The sequence below is a fragment of the Pituophis catenifer genome, unplaced genomic scaffold (genome assembly GCF_029215685.1).
Source record: "Pituophis catenifer annectens isolate HBS135680 unplaced genomic scaffold, rPitCat1.0.hap2 SCAF_1, whole genome shotgun sequence".
Taxonomy (NCBI): Eukaryota; Metazoa; Chordata; class Lepidosauria; order Squamata; family Colubridae; genus Pituophis; species Pituophis catenifer.
The window spans coordinates 92,317,587-92,338,335 of NW_027256881.1; the positions used below are offsets into that span (position 1 = coordinate 92,317,587).

At 36.9% G+C, this 20,749-nt stretch overlaps 1 protein-coding gene across 2 annotated transcripts in view; it reads left to right on the forward strand.

Moving 5' to 3' along the window:
• Positions 1 to 20,749, forward strand: part of PTPRK (protein tyrosine phosphatase receptor type K) — a 376,839-nt gene that overhangs the window by 180,769 nt on the left and 175,321 nt on the right. For both annotated transcript variants that reach the window (XM_070932720.1, XM_070932721.1), the window contains exon 6: positions 18,915 to 19,089. In XM_070932720.1, coding sequence (XP_070788821.1) covers positions 18,915 to 19,089 — 175 coding nt within the window. The remainder of the gene's footprint in view (positions 1 to 18,914; positions 19,090 to 20,749) is intronic.

The window sequence follows — 20,749 nt, forward strand, 5'->3', positions numbered from 1 at the left end:
TGGGTTTTCCTGATATCATTTGTGATTCATAATACAATACTCTAATATACAATACTACCAGCTCATATTGCCAGAATGGAGCTTGTGTACCTGAATTCCAATTGTTGAATTCTATCTAGGAAACTCTTTGAGAAGATGGTACTAACAAACTCCTTTGTCCTTTTTGCTTTTTCCATCCTGTTTCCCAAAGCTTTTCAGCATGAAACTGCTGGAAGAAGTCAACCATACATTTGTTACTCCAAAGAATAATTACCTAGGATTACAACGTAGCTCTCTTGCTTCAGAATATTGCCTTATTTCAAATCATTCCACATCCTTCATTGAAAATGTATATATTTTCAGACGTAGCTGTGCAGATCTAAGTATTTGGGGGCTTTGGGGGCTTTATGTCTTATATAGCAAATATTGATTCATTTAACCATTTCTCACTTTGAATTTCAAATATGTGTGAATTCTACCGATGAATTGCTTTCTTCCATTACATTCTCTTAGGGTAATGAATATGGGGTCATGGCTACAGTTTCTTCACACAAAATAACGTTTTTGACAATGATCCAGCTGTCTGTGGGAGAATCACAAATTTGAGTAGAAAGTTGCAAGTCTCACTTTGCTTAGCCAAATGAACTTCTCTTCCACAAATGCAGTTAGGCTTTCAGTGGTTGGAGGAAAATAAACGAACCGACAGAGTATCTGGGGGTTAGAGTATGGTCATCTGCAACATCAATTTGTGTAGTATTTTTGCTCTTATCTTTCATCCTTCTATAAAATCCTGATCGCATCTTGTGTTGCTGCTGTTGATCCTGAACAGGGTTTGCTCATAATGTGTTCTTCATTGGCTGGAACCTACATCTTGATATTCTTCTTGGCTTGCTGCCCAGCATAACCTAGGTCTGCCTGACTATCCCTTTGCGCTGTGTGAATGCCATTTTCTTTCATTGGCTAATGCCTATCCTGAAGTGCCTTCCATGAATGAGGCACGAAGGAGTTCTTCACCAGTGGAGAGAATAGTTTGTACGGATCTTGTGGAACTACCAAGTCATAAAGGCCCAAGGTTATCCTTAACATAATGGGTATGTTGACACTGACAGATTATAATATCTCTTTTCTGCCTGCTTCTAAGATGCAGTTTCACAGACAGCAATGTTTTCCTGGGTTCGGTTTCAATGCTGGCTTTGCTGGGTGCAAGCACAGCCTTTATATCAGACTGGATGGAGCTTGAAGTGAGAGGACATTTGGGAATTAGTCTGGAAAGGACTGCAAAGTATTGGCACTGTACCAGGATCCAGGTTGTGTCTGGAGCTTCTCTGGGCTCTGGCCTAAAGGGCAGATTTCAACCAGATTCCTTGTGTCCATTGGCTGATTTCACACAACATGTCACACAATTCAAGATCTAGCAGCTGAAAGCACACAACGGAAAAAAATATATATATTATGGCTTCACCTGAGTGAAATGAGTGAATCCAGCCTGTTTATCCATTCAGCTAGTTTATACTTCAGTACATTGTGCAACTCCAGGAAATGGATTTCTAGTAAGAGATTACGTATTGTATAAACATATCCTTTACAGCAGGGGTGTCAAAACAAGGCCTGGGGGCTGGATCTGGCCTGCAGGGTGCTTAGATCTGGCCCATAGGGCCACCCTGGAAACAGCGTAGGACCAGCCTGCAGTGCCTCTGCCAGCAAAAACAGAGCATGGCCCTCCCAAGTTCTGTTTTCAGTCGCAGAGGGTCGCAGGAAGCTGTCACAGCCAAAAACAGAGCTCAGGAGCCCATTTTCACTGGCAGAGCACTTGGGCCACCATAGGTGCCCCCAGCACAAGTGATGTCAAGCTGGCCATGCCCACCCCGGCCCCTTGATGTCAAACACAACCCTATGCGGCCCTCAATGAAATTGAGTTTGACACCCCTGCTTTATAGCCATACAGAAGCTGTCCTGCCTGAAACCAGTTATTGCTCCAGGGATTCCATAATACTTTTGAGTGAAGGGTGTGACTTTCCCCCAAACTTTGTGGTCCTTCAGTTCCTTTTAATAGAGATCTTGAGCATAAGCCAAATAAGAACCTTTAAGAAGCTAGAGATAATTGGGCATGAGGGAAATTATTTCCATGGTCAATAGTTAGAGTGGGAAAAGGCATTTCTGTAACCATAAAAGCTGCGTTTTACTGACAGAGAAGCAAGAATCAAATTCAGTATTCCGTCTGGGTGAGCTCAATCTTTATGGAGAAGGCAATGCATACCTGGACCAGTTTCTTGGTTAAAAAGAGAAAGCAGGCAGGAGCACCATCCTGAGCTCTTAATTCTGATCTGTTTGGATAGGCAGGTGGCAGAATGGAGAATGGAGAATTTGAATACCTCTGCTTTGGTGTAAGTCTAGCCAATGATCTGCCAGGTATTTTTGGAATATGACTTGTCGTCTAATTTTTGGACAAGTTGATTGGGATCGATGTAAACTGAAATCTAGCAAACACCAAAGGAGCACAGAGTCTCCATTAGAATAGAATAACAGAGTTGGAAGGGACCTTGGAGGTTTTTTAGTCCAACCCCCTGCTGCTTCACAAAATTATAGCAACATAGCATTGTTGCTATGGTTTTGTGAATTCTTTTCATTTTTTTGAATTCTTGAAGTCAGTGAATAATCCAAAAGTTTGCTTTGTCCTGTGATTTATTCAGTGGACATACGTATGTGCATACAATGTATAGAGGGGAATGAATAGGAATGGATGGTTGGAATTGGATGCTTTGGCAAACGTCAAATGGATTGGCACATTTCTGGAACAATATGAAATAATTTCAAATACAACATCCAACCGAAAGGACAAAGAATAAGGATTTAAAAAAAATACATCCTGAGTTATGCCATTTAGCTAAGTTTTTGTTAGTTCAGAGTGAATATCAGAGCCATTTCCCCCCTTTTTAGTTTCACATTAAGCTATCTCTTGTTACTTGTTTTGGAATCATAATAAATAGCATAAACTGTCCCAAAAGGTTTTAGATCTCACTTATATGCCCAGAATAAGATAGCACCTGTACTGCCCCACCCATAAAGTCTTGTGCTTGGAGCATCTGCTAAACCATATGCCCTGGCTCCCACTTTAGTTGTTCATAACTGAATCACTAATGAGTCTATCCATCACTGTTGTGTCTTGGCATCCACACACCATTTGGCTTGGGCAGAGAAGCTTGGCCTCCTTGTGCAATTCTGTTTGTATTCTGACATGCAGGCCAGGGTGCTACCATCGATTTTGATATGTCCAAAATTAAAAGATGATCACATTCACTTACAAAAAAAGAAAATTAAAGCTTGACTGGTAATCCTATGCAGATAGAGATAAAAGCAAAAGAGGCCAATCTGTCTGCAGAGGCTTTAGGTGCTGGCTAAATGCCTCCTCGGTTGGCAAGCCAAAGTTGGAAGTTTTCATCGAAACTTTTAAAAAACAATATTAAAAACTAATACAAACTAATATAAATCAAGGGAGGAAAAAAAGCAAATTAAAAAAATTACAAAGAAGGGAGAAAGAGAGTTGAAAAAAATAGAAAAGAATATATAAACTACTTTCCAATATCTTCAGGGCACTTATAAGTACAAATACATTTTAATCTTTGTCTAAAATGTTATTTTACTTTTCTTTCTGTAATCTAACCTGATTAATCATCAAATCACAAATTGAATCCATTTTTAAGCTTTTTTTTAAACATGTCCTTACATGATTAAATTTTTATGCAAAAAAAGTCCATAAGAGCTTTGCACCTTCAATAAAAGTAGATAATGTCTTTTCTCTAATCAAAGAAGTTAATATATCCATTTCAGCAAAATCTTTAACTACACCAACTATTGCTCCATAGTGGATATCGTTAAATCTTTCCATCCCTTTGCATATAGTAAGCTTACCAGAGTAATATATTTATTATTTCATATATTGAAATAATCTTTCATGGGTTTTTTTGCCCATTTGCCCATTAATCCTAAAAGGAAATGTTCTGGCTTCAGCTGAATATTGATCTTTAAAATCCTCTATATCGAAGTATCTATTTGAATCCATTTTAAAGCTTTTTTTAAAATATGTCCTTACATGATTTTCACCTTTCCAACATGCATTTGAAGTATGTTTTTTAAAGTCTATACTAATTTTAACTTTATAGTACCATAAATATCCATGCCATACAAACTTCTGGTCATAATCTTCTAACTAATTTGTGTCTCTTAGCAACATCAGTTCTTTCATTCAGATCAACAAGTAGCAAAATACAATTTCAAATCTAGTAAACCCTGTTCTCCTCTTTCCTTTGCATCTTGTAAATACCTTATATTTAACTTATACTTTTCTCCCTGGTCATATAAATTTAGATATACCAATTTGCAATTGTATCAATGGTATATCCATTGTCAAAACAGGTATTGTCTGAAATTAAAAAAAAATTCTCCATTTAACAATAGCAAGAGTATTGTTCAACTGTTTGGAATCCCCACCATATATCTGACATCAGTACAATCGAGAAAAGTCTTCGAGAAGTACTTCACGAGAAAAGTCTTGCACTCTTCCGTACACAATAGAATTCCTTATAATACTAGCTCAAAATTTTTGATTTGGATAACTTAGAATTGCATCAGACCTAAGTTTTTAATCAGTGGTGAAATGCTATTTTTTTTTTTGCTACTGGTTCTGTGAGCGTGGCTTAGTGGGTGTGGCTTGATGGGGTGGTCATGTGACTGGGTGGCCATAACCGACTTCTTTTTTAACTTTTTAAAGCATTTTTTACTACCTATTCGCCCAAACCGGTAGTAAAAAAATGCGTTAAAAAAGTTAAAAAAAAAAGGTTCCCACAATCACAGCTGTGCTGCGCGATCATTGGAATCTTTTTTTTTTTTTTTACTACCGGTTCAGGCGAATAGGTAGTAAAAAAATGCTTTAAAAAAGTAAAAAAAAAGTTCCGACGATCCCGCGGCACAGCTGTGATCATCAGAAGCTCTTTTTTTTACTTTTTAAAGCATTTTTTATTATTGGTTCACCCAAACCGGTAGTTTTTATCACTAGCAGTTTACCTGAACCGGTAGCATTTCACCCCTGTATTGCATACAAAATTATACGTAGTAATGTTTTATCTGTAAATGACTTTTTCTGTTTTAATTGCAATAATACACATACCAACAACTGCTTTAAACTCAATCTAAATCGTAAAAAAACATGATTTCTGTAATAGAGTTGTCAAAGTCTGGAATGTCCTTCCTGATTCAGTTGTCTCAGCTATAAATTTTCAGAGTTTCAGTCACAAATTGACTTCCATGGACCTTACTTCATACTTAAGTGGTCAGAAAAGGAGGCGTGCGTAAGTGCATTAATGTGCCTATTGTCCCTGTCATTGTATTTTTATTATCTTATTCCTGTTTTCATTTTTGTTTGACAAATTCAAATAAATAAATAAATAAATAAATAAATAAATAAATAAATAAATAAATAAATAAATAAATAAAATAGCACTTGGACTTATATACCGCTTCACAGTGCTTTACGGCCCTCTCTAAGCAGTTTACAGAGTCAGTATATTGCCCCCAATCTAGATCCTCATTTTATCGACCTCGGAAGGATAGGAGGCTGAGTCAACCTTGAGCCTGGTGAGATCTGAACTGCCAAACTGCTGGCAGCTGGTGATCAGCAGAAGTAGTTTGCAGTACTGCATTCTAACCACTGCACCACCGCGGCTCTTTTAACATGTCCTTTTTAATTTTAGTCCATTTCTTAACATAATTAATTTGAAGTAACTTACAATTCATATTTGCTCTAGTAATACTCAAGTATTTTACATTTGTCTCAATTGTAAAACCATTTTTCTACATCAGTTCTATTTCATCTTCAAATTTCAAAGTTTTGTTATCATCTTTGTATTCCGATTATTAATCTTGAAACCTGCTAATATACCAAAGGCTTTACATTTCCCATTCTATTCCCACTAATAGATTTTCTAAAATTAAGATCAAATCATCCACAAATGCCCCTAATTTATAATTTTATTTTTAAATTTAACTTGATTTTCTGATCTTTACTTATATCTCTATTTAAAGATATTACTTGAAGAAAAAAAATGAACAAAAGTGGAAACAGTGGACTTCTTTTTCTGAATCTCACAAGATTTTATTAATTCTTCATTAACTATTATTTGTACTTTCTAAAAAGTGTAACTCAATCTTACCTATTTAATAAAATTATCTTCAAGGTTCATATGCACCAGAATGCTAAACAAACAAGAAAAAAAATATATTTGAAGTCATCTAAAATATAATGCAGTTTATTTTTCATTATGTTGCTCAACATATTCCAAAATATTCTAAATATTTTTAATATTGTCTCATAGTTGACTTTTAAGTAAAAATCTGCATTGATATTCATGAATAAAATCTTGTAAAATTATTTTTAACCTTTCATCCAGAATTGTGGTAAATTATTTTTAATAATTGTTCAATAAACATACTGGTCGATAGAACATTTTTTTCTTTTCAAACCTGAGGAAAATGTTATTTTTGGTGGAATTTTAGATAACAAAGGAGTTGCCGGGAAGTAGTAATCAGAGATTTTTTTAAAAAATCAGAATGGAAAATATTAGAACAGCTTGCTGCAAATCCAACTCAATGTTTATTAATATATTTAGCTTTCCTGTAGTTAGATGTCCATTGATTTTTTTTTTTTTTTTGCTTTTCATTAGAATTATGAGAGATGTTGCCAACTACAACATTTGCAGCTCATAAAATAGATATTTCTAGCTAATGATAATAATGTACGCTTCTAATTCCTTTCTGGAATATAGTTTCATAAGGACATTCACATGCAATGCTTAAACATATGTTTTGGTTTTGACATAGCATGAAGTGTTATCCCAGGCCTTATCATAGCATTACATATGAATCAAGCTATTGTAGGGTCATAAAAAGGTAAAGGTAAAGGTTCCCCTCGCACAAATGTGCTAGTCGTTCCCGACTCTAGAGGACGGTGCTCATCTCCATTTCAAAGCCGAAGAGCCAGCGCTATCCGAAGATGTCTCCGTGGTCAAAGACGCACGGAATGCTGTTACCTTCCCACCAAAGGTGGTCCCTATTTTTCTATTTGCATTTTTTATGTGCTTTCGAATTGCTAGGTTGGCAGAAGCTGGGACAAGTAACGGGAGCTCACCCCATTATGCAGCACTAGGGATTCGAACTGCTGAACTGCCAACCTTTCAATCAACAAGCTCAACAATCTTAGCCACTGAGCCACCGCGTCACTTCCTGTAGGGTCATACATGTGATTAAAAATCTTGGTTTATAGATGAACACTAATCATACATGTGATTAAAAATCTTGGATTATAGATGAACACAGCAATTTATGTAATTATAGTAAGCAAATTAAGACATAATGTCTGATTTTGTCTGCCCTTGAAAAAAAGCAAGAGACTCTCATTTATTCATTCATTTATTGAATCTTTTTAAAAACAGGTTTGAGTTTAGGTAGTGTGGAATTGACTGTGTTTGTTAGATCTTAAAAGGGGATAGCTTGAAAATAACTGTTTACTTGAAATAGAAAATGAACACCTCTTTAAAATAGTCTGAAAAATAGTTATAGCCCTATGAGGGCAGTTCTCAGACTAAAAATATTCCTTTTCCTAGGCATGAGCAACACAGAATTTTAACAAGACCACTTGAAGTAAAAAGAATAGAGTTATTAACATTTCATAACCCAAGTATTTCCCATTAGATATGATTTATCTCCTCAGCCATTAGGGCAGAACCATTCATAATTTCTTTTTAATGGCTTGACTATAAATTGGCAAGAAGGTGGGTCTTTTGACCAATAATGGATGAGTCTTTAGGTATCTATTTACAAAACTGTCTCCTGAATCCTAATCATTCTGAAAACTGACCCCTAATACTTTAGCTAGCTCAATGAGAAGTTACTTCTGCGCTTGAGCAGGAAGTCTCCAACAGACCTATATATTTTACATATATTTCTGGTTTTACACACTCCAACAGAGTGTGTAAGTCTAGAAGATATGATTTTCCTCTCATGTAATGAGAGGGACTCCATCTTACAGGCGTGCATCTTTTCTTAAAAAGAAAAAAAAATACAAAGGTAAAAGAAAACCTTTGCAGAACCTGGTTGTTCCTCTGCAGTTTCAATACTGCCTTACCTCCTGTTTGAACTGTAATTACCTAATATCATTTAGATGACTTCTAAATACCATCTTAGGATCATACTCAAGAACAATAACAGGGCTGGAATATAGCAGTCGATGGTGTTGATTCCACTTAAATTACACTTACGCTCAATTCAGCATAGCTGTCTTTATTGCTTCCTGTGTCTTTAATTATTTTTCCCCTTAAGTCCCATTCAATATTGCAATTCAGTGGCAATTTCTGGATAAGTTCTAAGGATCACACATCTGGCTTTGAGAGGCCACTTGTGTCCCCAGTGCCTCAAGCCATGAAACTTAACTGTGCCTTGTTGTGGAAAGAGTAAAAGTGGTATTTTAAATTTTCTATCTTTAATCAGATTAAAATCCACCAAGGCCCTGGAAGGTAAAGCATGTGACTTAGACCTAAACTACCTGCTTTGATAAATCCCTACCAGATTCCTACTGTGGTGCAAGGTAGTTTAACAATGTCTTGCTTTCCATTTCTTAATTTTCCTCCCTGCTATAAAATTGTCTTGTAAAGCTCTCCTCGGATTTTCTTTTTCTTTCACTTCCACGGCCTTGTAGGCAATTTATGTCTCCTCATGTTCTCTCTCATTGTAACAGGGCAACCATGGTGACATACGATTCAGGGGAGCGCTGCAGATGTGGTTCCCTCCAGACTCAGTTCTGCAAATTAACTGGTGCTTAGAGCATGTCCAGCATTACATCATTCTTCAGCAGATGCCTCTTTCTATTACAGTTCGGAAGATGAGAGTATTATCCTGCTGGTTTATTTTTCCCCACCAAGCTCCTCTGATAGTGGTTCCTCAAAGAGCTTTCCTGCCCTTACACACAACTGTCCAATTAGAGATTTGTTTTTGAAAATGTCTTTGTTTCAAATAGTCTCATCATAACCAGAGCTTCTTGTCATGCTTCTGGTCTGCTTCCCCATTCCACTTTACAAGTCCATTGAGTCTTTACAGCCTTTACAACTTTGGCAATCGTTATGATTGTAACATAATAAAATTATTTTTATATATATATATATATATATATATATATATATATATATATATATATGTATATATATATGTATATATATGTATATATATAAGGCCCAACAGGATAAGTGACCTGGTCACTGTACACTAAGATCATTATGATCTATTGAGAAACTAAAGATAATTCAGCTTGACTTGGTTTAGGCATACAAAAAAAATCATTATTTGTGACTACGTGAATGAGCTTGTAAAGGATCTTGGTGTGCCTAAATTCCTCCCCTTCCTCTTTGCATCCCCCCCACCCAAAAAAAGATGAGAGTGGTAAATGAGAGCTTTGATTTCAACTATGGTTTTCTTTGGCATTTGAATTAAGGTAACTATACAATAGCATTAGCAATAGCAATAGCATTTAGACTTATATACTGCTTCACAGTGCTTTACAGCCCTCTCTAAGAGGTTTACAGAGTCAGCATATTGCCCCCCCTCCCCCAAATCTGGGTCCTCATTTTACTGACCTCGGAAGGATGGACGGCTGAGTCAACCTTGAGCCTGGTGAGATTCGAACTGCCAAATTTCAGACAGTCAGCAATCAGTAGAAGTAGCCTCTGAAGTTAGTACTGCAGTCTAACTACTGTGCCACCACGGCTCTTAACTTGCTTAAATTGTAGTTACTACTTAAATTGTTATGCTTAAATTGTAGTTACTAGGACCAAAATTTCATATTTTACATAAGGTGACCAGATTTTAAGATTGGTAAAGAGGGACACCATTGTGGACATGGCTTATTTTGTGGGCGTGGCTACCTGGTCATGTGACTGGGTGGCCGTGGCTACCTGGTCATGTGACCGGGTGGCCGTGGCTATGTGTATAGGAACTACTCAGAGGGCTGAAAAAAGTCATTTCTGACAGGTCCTCGCACTTTTGACTGGTCCTCACACTTATGACCATCCTCACATTTATGCCCATGCAGCATCCTTAACAACCATGTCACTCATTTCACAACTGCTTCTCTTCACCATGGTGATAAGATAGGGCAAAAAACGTAAAATGTGAAGACAGTCGTAAGTTCGAGGACTGGTCAAAAGTGCGAGGACCAGTCAAAAATAACTTTTTCAGCCCTCTGAGTAGTCCATATGCATAAAAGGATACAGCAATAGAGAGGGATGAAGGAAGGGAAGGGAAATTAGAGTAGGAGTGAGGGTAAGAGGGGGAGGAAGAGAGGAGGAGAAGGAGAAAGGAAGAGGAAGTAGGGAGGAGAAGAAGAGGGGGGGAAGAGAAAGTAAGAAGGAAAGAAAAGAGAGAGGTGGTAGGTTTGAGGAGAAAGATTGCTGTACAATAAAAAAGATGAAAGGGAAGAAAGCCAACCCCAAACAAATATAAAGATATTAAGATAAAGAATGAATGGTTAAACTTTAAAGAATAAAAGAGAACAAATATGAATAAATAGCAGTAATTAGAAACACACATACAAACATACAATTTATTTTCTTTGAACAGAGTATTTGGGTGGTTCACAAATTTAAACAGTGTTTAGTCACTTCAATTAAATTTACAATTTCTATATTTCCTTTTTGCCATATTTATTCCTCATCTATTTTTTTAAAAAAAACCAATATTACCCTTCATCCTCATCTCTAATCTTAATCAAATTCAATTTTTCCCTTCTATTCTATATTATACCCCTTCCCATTGTCATCTATTTTTATATCCATCCTCACATTGTTTAATTATGTAATTATGTAATACAGTTGTTTAATACAAATTCAACATTTTAATATAAATCAATTAGTTATAAAACTACCGTATTTTCCGGCGTATAAGACGACTTTTTAACACATGAAAATCTTCTCAAAAGTCGGGGGTCGTCTTATACGCCGGGTGTCGTTCTCCTGTAACCAGGCAGACCAGCCCGAAAGGCTCTGACGAGCCTTAAATGGCTCTGGCGATCCCAGCTCTGACGATCCCAGCTGAGTTCCCTGCAACTCAGCTGGGATCGCCAGAAACCACGTAAAAGGAAAAAAGTTTTTTCCTTTTTACTCTGACGATCCCAGCTCTGACGATCCCAGCTGAGTTCCCTGCAGCTCAGCTGGGATCGCCAGAAACCACGTAAAAGGAAAAAAGTTTTTTACCTTTTACTCTGACCATCCCAGCTCTGACGATCCCAGCTGAGTTTCCTGCAACTCAGCTGGCATCGCCAGAAACCACGTAAAAGGAAAAAAGTTTTTTACCTTTTACTCTGAGGATCCCAGCTCTGACGATCCCAGCTGAGTTCCCTGCAGCTCAGCTGGGATCGCCAGAAACCACGTAAAAGGAAAAAAGTTTTTTACCTTTTACTCTGACCATCCCAGCTCTGACCATCCCAGCTGAGTTTCCTGCAACTCAGCTGGGATCGCCAGAAACCACGTAAAAGGAAAAAAGTTTTTTACCTTTTACTCTGAGGATCCCAGCTCTGACGATCCCAGCTGAGTTCCCTGCAACTCAGCTGGGATCGCCAGAACCATGGCTCTGACGGTCCCAGTTCTGACGGTCGATCCCATCCCAGCTGAGTTCGCTGCAACTCAGCTGGGATGGCCAGAGCCATGTAAAAGGGAAAAAGTTTTCCCCCTCCAGCTTGCTTACCTCAGCTGCTAGTCCCAACGCTTGCCTTGCTTTGCTTGCCTGAATCTATTCAGGCAAGCAAGCAACTCCCTGCCTGCAATCAAGCAAGGAGTTAGTTGTGGACTTCAACTCCCAGAATTCCTCAGCCAGCAAAGCAAAGCTGGCTGAGGAATTCTGGGAGTTGAAGTCTACAAGTCTTAAAGTTGCCAAGGTTGGAGACCCCTGTTCTATTGGGTAAGTTTTTTTCCCCTTTGGGAGCTTTAAAAAAAAGAGTCAATTGAGGTTTTTTTAGTTGTTCTTTTTTAGACCTAGCCATTTAAAGTTTAGGAAGTTTTAAATTTAGCTTTCATATAAAAATAAAATAAAATAAAACAATATTTGTGCAGCTTTCTGAGATTTAGTGTGTTTCTGTAGTGTTTCACTCCAACTACACAAACACACAAAATCTCACAAAGCTGTATGTGGAATTTTGTGTGTGTAAAGTGTGAAAGTTGGTTTTTTGGACTTTTTGTGGCTGTGTGAGGTTCCTGCTTGTTGCAGGGGCCATTTTGGGTCTAGCACAGCTGCTTTTACATTGTGGGTGAGCCAGTTGTGTTGTGTTGTGTGTGTTTAGAGTGTGAAAGTTTTTTTGGGGGGCTTTTTGTGGCTGTGTGAGGTTCCTGCTTGTTGCAGGGGCCATTTTGGGTCTAGCACAGCTGCTTTTACATTGTAGGTGAGCCAGTTGATGTTTTTTAATTTTTATTTGGTGTGCATTGGAAGAGGGGCAGTCTTATATGGCGAGTATAGCCCAAACCCTATATTTTAACAGGAAAAGTTGGGGGTCGTCTTATACGCCCAGTCGTCTTATACGCCGGAAAATACGGTATCTTTTTTGTATATTAATCAATATGAACATGAATATTCCAATTATTTCCATGCAATCCAATTTCTTACAAATCAATTAATTATATTTACCAATAATAATAAACCAAATAATTTCCCCCATATATTCCTCTGAACCACAACTTAACCATTTCTGCTTTCAACACAATATACAATTAATAGTATCTCAATTATTACAATTCTCTAGTTAAATACAGTTTTTTTTTCTTTTGTGTTTTAAAATCTTGAAGTCTCCTCCTAAATTTTCCATTGTTTGCAGTTTTTCACCTACCTTTTTTGGGGAGGAAAAATAAAAATAAAAATAAATCTCTCTCTGCCTCATTTTGTCACGTTGCACCAAAGATCCTGGTTTCGGTTTCATTTCTGCAGCTTAGCAGAAGGGGAAAAAAAAACTGCTTCAGGAACTCTTTACACTGATTGCCTGTAGGGCGGCCCTTTGAAGCCCCGGGCAAGAGTTTAAACAGTTTTTTTTTCTTCTAGCCATCAGCTGGGGCTCAAGAGGCAGCAGGACTCAGGAGGCAGAATGAAAAATCGGGACTTTTTTGAAACGCCGCAGGACGCGGGACAAATTGCTAAAAATCGGGACTGTCCCGCCAAAAGCGGGACGTCTGGTCACCTTAATTTTACAGGAACTTTAGTTGAAAATGAAAATCTTTCTTCTTTCTTTAGTGAGGAATGTGAAGGAAAAGTCACAACCAGTGCTATTTTATGCCGGAAAAAGTTGAATATTATAGAGCTTTGTTTTTAAGTTAATTTGCTCAATATTTCTATACCACCATTTGCTTACAATGTGGAAAACCTTACTTAGTACTCTTCTAGTAAAATATCTCTGGACCCTCTCTAATATATTGATGTCTGAAATACAGATTGAGGAGAATTTTATCAAAACTCTTGTTTTCTTTGAAAATCTCCCTTGAGTGTATGTTTTTTCCCCCTCAAATTGAATGATAACTGTCAGATAATTGAGGAAAATTAAGAGAAACTAAGTGAAAACATTCAGCGCAATTCTCTAGAGCTTTTCTATTACTCCTTATACCTTAGTTTCCCTCCTCATCTTCTTGGATAAATAAAGGAGAGTATTTTAAAAGAACATGAATAATTAGTTTTATAAAATAACCAAAGTAGATGCTTGGGTATCTTATTTTCACATTAATACCGCAAGTAATTCATTGCCTAAAAATTATACACGTAGTGATTTCAGCTCAGTACAAGTAGTTCTTGACTTAACAACAGTTTGGTTAGTGACTGTTTAAAGCTACAACCGCACTGAAAAAAAGTGACATGACCATTTTTCACACTTGTGACTATTGCAGCATCCGCATGGTCATGTGATCAAAATTCAGATGCTTGGCAACTGGTTCATACTTACAATAGTTGCAGTGTCCCAGGGTCATGTGATAAACTGTGTGATCAACGGGAACGCCAGATTTACTTAGAAACAGTTTACTAACTTAACAAATGCAATGATTCTCTTAACAACAGTGGCAAGAAAAGTTGTAAAATGAGGCAAAACTCACGTAACAAATGTTCCACTTAGCAACATAAATTTTGGACTCAATTGTGGTCATAAGTTGAGGACTACCTGTATAGTAAAGAAAAAAATGTACTGTACCGGTATAATGTTAGATACTATAGTTTTTTGTAAACTCACAATAGAATAATGTCTTTCATGTGCTCTACTGTATCAGCATTGGATACCAATGCTGCAGTTTTATTCTTTATTTTAGTTTACTTGACATTTTCCCAGAAATTCAGTTTTGAGCATGTGAATGCCTCGATTAAATTCTTCTTGTCACTTTGTATTCTGTCTTGTGAAACCATTTCCATCATTTAGTTTAGGAGAGAGCATCTCTTTCATGAAGAAAAATACAAGCATTTCCCCTGGCTGTTTCATTTACAACTCCTCTGTAAGTCACATAAGCAATATATATTTTCTCTGGCGATGCCTAAATGCTACTAACATTTGACTCTTTCAGTATGGCTTAGGGGAATTTACTAGCCATTTCTTCACTGATTACAAGGCCATAGGACAAATCATTGGTCAAACATAATATGTTATTATTCCATTCTTGTTCCACTGATAAACCACTATGGTAGCTGTTAGTTTCCATGAAACTGACTAGCCACATTCAGGTTATTGCATCTTAATAACATGAGATTCTCCTTTCCCATTTTTAAGCTATAAGTTTGAAACACACTAGTCATCAATCAATCACACTTAAAGTTATAGATAATAGCGTACATTTGATTTGCACATGAACTTTCTTTCTATCCTGACATGAATGATCACACTGTGTACCATTATTGGAACAAGCTAGTATTTTAAGCCTACAGTTTGAGTAGGTTTAATACAGTGGTGGGTTTCAAATTTTTTTTACTACCGGTTCTGTGGGTGTGGCTTGGTGGGTGTGGCATTGCTTGCTGGACATGGCAGGGAAGGATACTATAAAATCTCCATTCCCTCCCCACTACAGGGGAAGGTTACTGCAAAATCCCCATTTCCTCCCGATCAGCTGGGACTTAGGAGGCAGAGAATAGATGGGGGCAGGGCCAGTCAGCATTTTTACTACCGATTCTCTGGACTACTCAAAATTTCCGCTACCGGTTCTCTAGAACTGGTCAGAACTTGCTGAAACCCACCTCTGGTTTAATATTGTCCCTTGTTCATTAGTATCTTGGGATAAAGATGGTACAACTGAGAATGTTTCATATATTTATAATTAATGCTCCTGAGTGCATCTGAATATACAACTATTTCTTATTCTTAGTATTGATTTTCTCAGATTTCTTTGCCTTAGAAGACATTTCTGATATCTCTCCATAAATAAAATTTTCTATAAATGTTTCTCCCAACCTCAATAACCCTTATAGTTGAAAAATCTTTTCTTGATGCCCGGCAGAATAATCATGCTGATGGGGAACATATCTCTAATTTGCTACTAGTAGTAGAAGTAGTACTGAGAGGATTGCTGGTGTGAAATGGGGCCCTTATCTCATCCTTTCCTTTTTAATGATGGGCAATTTGGTGTATGCATGTGTCTATATCTATCTATATCTATATCTACCATATTTTTCGGAGTATAAGACACACCTTTTTTCCCCCAAAAGAGGGTGAAAATCTGGGTGCGTCTTATACTCCAAATGTAGTCCCGCCCAGTTTCTCAAACAGAGGTTTCAGAGGCTGAAAAAAGTATCCGAAACGAAGCGTCAGAAAAAAAGCCTCTGAAAAGAAGAATCAGTAAAGGTTCTAACCATACTATGCTAACAAATCTGGAGAATGACACAATAACTAACAGATTGGAAGAGGTTAATCTACATACCAATATCAAAGAAAGGAGATTGAACAGAGTACTGATAGTCCTCCAGAATAAAAACCTCTGAAAGAAGCTTCAGAAAAAATGCCTTTTTTTCTGAAGCTCTGTTTCGGAGGCTTTCAGAGGCAAAAAAGAAGTTTTTTTCTGAAACAGAGTTTCAGAAGTTTCAGAGGCTGAAAAAAAGCAAGGCACAGAGCTCACAACCAACGAACCTGTTGCTAAAATTCACCTCTGGGAACAGCTGATTGGGGGTATTCTGGGAGGCCCATCCACCCACAAATCAGCTTTTTTCTTATTTTCCTTCCCAAAAACTAAGTGTGTCTTATACTCCAGTGCATCTTATACTTTGAAAAATACAGTATATCTGTCTATATTTGTCTGTCTGTCTATCTATCTATCTATAAAATTTGTGGCAATCCAAATCGTAATGTTCTCTAACTATAGATCTGTCAGTGTATAAAATATTGTATCATTAGTTTTAATATTTTTACTCACTCTTATGATCTTATGATCCTTATGATTGAACTTTCTTTCTCTGTGTTTTAACAATTACTTTATTCTAGTTTGCTGTTTCCATCAAACTATAAGTAATATCTCAAATCACATGTCCCAGGATCCAGAATGACATGTTGCAGGATCCAATCTGGGTTGCTCACCAGGACCACAGTTTTTGTCTTCCAAGCTTTAAGTAATGTAACAAATCTAGGGGCCTTAACGTTAGCAGTCCCTCATTTCCTTCTCTCTATTCACAATACAAATGTTTATGTCATGATAACATTGTTTTCCAAGTTGCCTTGCAGTAGTTGTCGTGAAGAATAAAGAAAACCCACAATCCAGTGATAAGCCATTATGTGTGTTATCATGTAAGACAAGACTAGGAAACCTGCAGACTGTTGAAGGTTGACAGCAAAATGATCACATTATGGCAGTGCAATTTCATCACATTTGGGGAATTTGAATGGGTTTGAAAGTGGAAATAGAAGTGATTTGCCTTCCAGAAGCCGTCCACACAAATACATTCAAACCATAGCACCCCACCCCATCCACCATAAGCACCCATGAAAGGATGGACTGAAATATTATCTTGTCATCAGATGGACTGCTGCAGTCCCACTGGAAATCTTACAAGATTTTGATATTACTGCAGTTCAATTTCTGGTAGCAATAACAAGCTAAACACATCTTCATGGACAGTGGAGACAACAACTATGACAAAGATTGAAGAATCAGTGAATAGACTAGATTTCTTCAAAATCTTTCTGTATAAGGAGAGGATAGGGGATTGCCCACCTGTGCTCCGGGTGGCTATTCTCCATGAGGAGACAGTGGTCTCCCATAGGTTTTAGTGCTAGGAGAAAAATTGATCATCAAGCTCATAACTGTAGCGGAACTTTTTAAAGGACACTAATCTCCTTCTAGTCATTTTTCAGGAATTGCCTATTTAACTATTTTAGGGCTATTAAAATCTTCAGTATAACAAATTTGAAAAGTCACCTGTTGAGTCTAAGAATTGAGTAAATTTAAGAATTTAAAGAATTTGAAATAGATGGCAAAATGCTAAATGAATTTTTGAACCAAGAAAGCTGTAAATGAATCAAGGGGCCAGACAAATTTGGGATATTGAAACTTTTAGTATAAGATTTTGGAACTAGCTAATTAAAATAAACAGTTTTTTGTTAGAAACAAGAACCTTTTTGTTTGCTGTAAATCATAACAGAGATTAGAAATCTTATGATTTAAATTGGTCATTGGAAGGGACTAAGGATTCCAGGCAAAATGAAAAAAACACAATTACCTTTTATTTTGCCTCAGATTAACACTAAACGCTTGAGACTTTCAGAAAATGGAGCCAGAAATTAATAATCCCAGTATGAAATTTTAACAACTCTTTACAAATTTATGAGAAGCGGCATCTGTTTGTAACCTTATAGAGAGTGAACAACTACCAAATTTGTTTATACTTGTGATAATCATTGGAAGTTACTTCTTTTTTATTTGCACTTTTTACTCTTTCTTTTAACTTTACTTTCTGTGTTGTGTCAGTTTGCATTAATATAATAGATAGACATAAAGATATAATTTTGATAATTATAGCCCAAAAGATTTGATGTTACTGCCCAAATCTTTTGAAATTTCAGAAAGAAACTCTAATATCTTTTGAGACTTGCTAAACATAAACTATTTAATTTTGTTAAGCTACTTTTCATTTTTGTTTTATTGTTACAATAACTTCAATACTGACCAGTGCAAAGATTTTCATTTAATTTGGAGATAGTATGGATGCTATCAAGAAGGGCATATGCCATGATGCTCAAAACACGACACTGGAGGTTTTCAAAACTATCAAGCCCAGGACACTGATCCACATAAAGGAAACAATTCAGAACTGAATGTTTCAGAACCCCATGACTTCAGGCAGTACTTTCTGGCCTTTCAGAGGAGATTCTTTGATATTCTGGCTGTTCTGCTGTTCGTTGAATGCGCCAAGACTAATGTCCATTCTGCAGCAACCCAACTTTCTTTCCTACAGTAATTCTACTATTCTTAAAAAAAACCATTGTGTCAGTCTTACTAGGTGACATTGTGTACAAAAACCTCTGTGAAATTGTGAAATTCCAACTCCTGAACAGAGGAGAAGTATGTTAATTGACTATGTGCAACACCACACTCATGCCCTCATCACTGCTCTTTTCCCTCATTTATGTTGACCGTCATAGCAATCCGGAATTGAAATACAATTATTTAAATGGTGTTTAATGGTTGTCACCCTTACTCAGAAAAGGCATATTTTAAAATAACATAGGTAAACAAACATAATAGAAGGTCAGGAAGTGTTTTTTCAAACATTGTGAAGCTATATTTTGATGAATGGAATTAACTACACAGTCATTTTTCTTTTAGTATTTTAACTGTTCCAAGCAGATATGTCATATGTCAACATCATCCAGCCTTTTTAACCCTGAGTTTTATTGTTTTCAGAGACGCAATGGAGAAGATATTCCAGTGGCCCAAACAAAAAACATAAATCACAGACGTTTTGCTGCTACCTTTAAACTTCAGGAAGTAACAAAAACAGATCAGGATTTATATCGTTGTGTTACTCAGTCTGAGAGAGGATCTGGAGTTTCCAACTTTGCTCAACTTATTGTTCGAGGTAAGGGTTTCTTAGATTTCTCAGACATGATCCCTTTATATTTTACCATTAATTTATTTGATTGATATTCCATCAGAAGCTCAAAGCAGCTCCTCTCACTTTTCTCCACAACCAGCCCTCCAAAAATAGGTTGGGCTGAGACAGAGCAATGGACCCAAAGACAACCAATAAGCTTCCACAGAGAGGGTGGACTACTAAATCATGCTATTATAAACCTCACAGTTATATAGATGATTCTTATATTGGGTTGTAGATAAAAATTAATGGAAAATAATTGCTAGATGTACCCTTTATTTTAAATTCTGTACCTAAAATCCTGGGAGTATGAGTTCATAGCTGGAGGATGTAGAGTGTTGTGCTTACTATATTATTTCACAAGCAATACCCAGTGAAAGTGTTTTCTTCTTGTTTGTTTCGTTAACCATCAAACAAGCCTCATTAGTCAAAAACATACCCTGGGGAGAAAGCTTCCCCAGTGTTAAAATTGTGCTGAAAATTAAGCACAATGACAGGACCTATATCTTAATGGCACTTTAACGCCAATGTCGTATTCTATGGACACAAAAGATGGTAATTTTAAAGGAAATTTTTGGGCCAGTGATATGTATTGCCTTTAATAAAAGCTGGCATAGTGTTGCCCATAGTCAAAAATGACCGGGGGTAAGAGTTTATTAGTGCATTCCTTTCTAAACCCAAAGTGACAAGGCATGCTTAAGGACTTTCTATTGCTATTTGGAACAAACAAAAATTTCAGTGCTGAATTCTCATACTGATGAATCTTGATCTATGTGATCCCTCAACTGTAGGGGGGGAAAAACATGATACAATGAAATGCAATTTATTTTGTCATGTCTTGAGTATTGCTTCTATATCATTTTGACTAATAAGACTATCTTCAAGTTGTAGAAGACAAATCTTGACACTTCTAGGTTTTAATGAATGTGAGATGAATAAGACCAGCTGTTGATAAACTAGATTAAAATTGGCTCTGTTCTGTTGCCAGGAATATATGGTCAGAAGATGTAGTTTAACACTTAATATTGGTAACCCAGCAGAAGATAGAAAATGAACAGGCTAAAATGTTAGAATAAAAAGACATAATTGAAAGAAAAATTAGTTTATATATTTTTACATTTATAACCGAGAAATCATAAGTGTCAGGAAACAGAGGTGGCAAACATACATATACTGAATGATGCTTACTGTTGTCCATTTCAATAGTAGCTCTAAAAAGTGAAGTCCATCAGAAAATGGTGGAGTAAAAACCAAACCTTAGTTTCACTGACAACAGTACACCATTGGTGGTATTCAGCTGGTTCTATCCAGTTCGGGGGAACCGGTAGTGGTGGCTGCGGTAGGCTCCGCCCATCCACCGAGATGTCATCACGTCTTGTTTCTGATGCTTTGCGCATGCGCGGAAGACCCTGCATGTATGTGCGGAAGCACGCTCACATTTGCAAACCGGTAGTGAAGGTAAGTGAATACCACCCCTGCAGTACACATCAAATTATGTCCTTTTTGTTGTCTGAAGAAAGTTGTCAAATGCTGTAGGAAATTGCATCTTCATAGTTGAACTGATTGGTTTTTAGCCTGCTGTACCTCCTGGAACTTAAGGGAGCTTACAAGAGGATCTCCATTAATTTCATCCATACAGTATTAA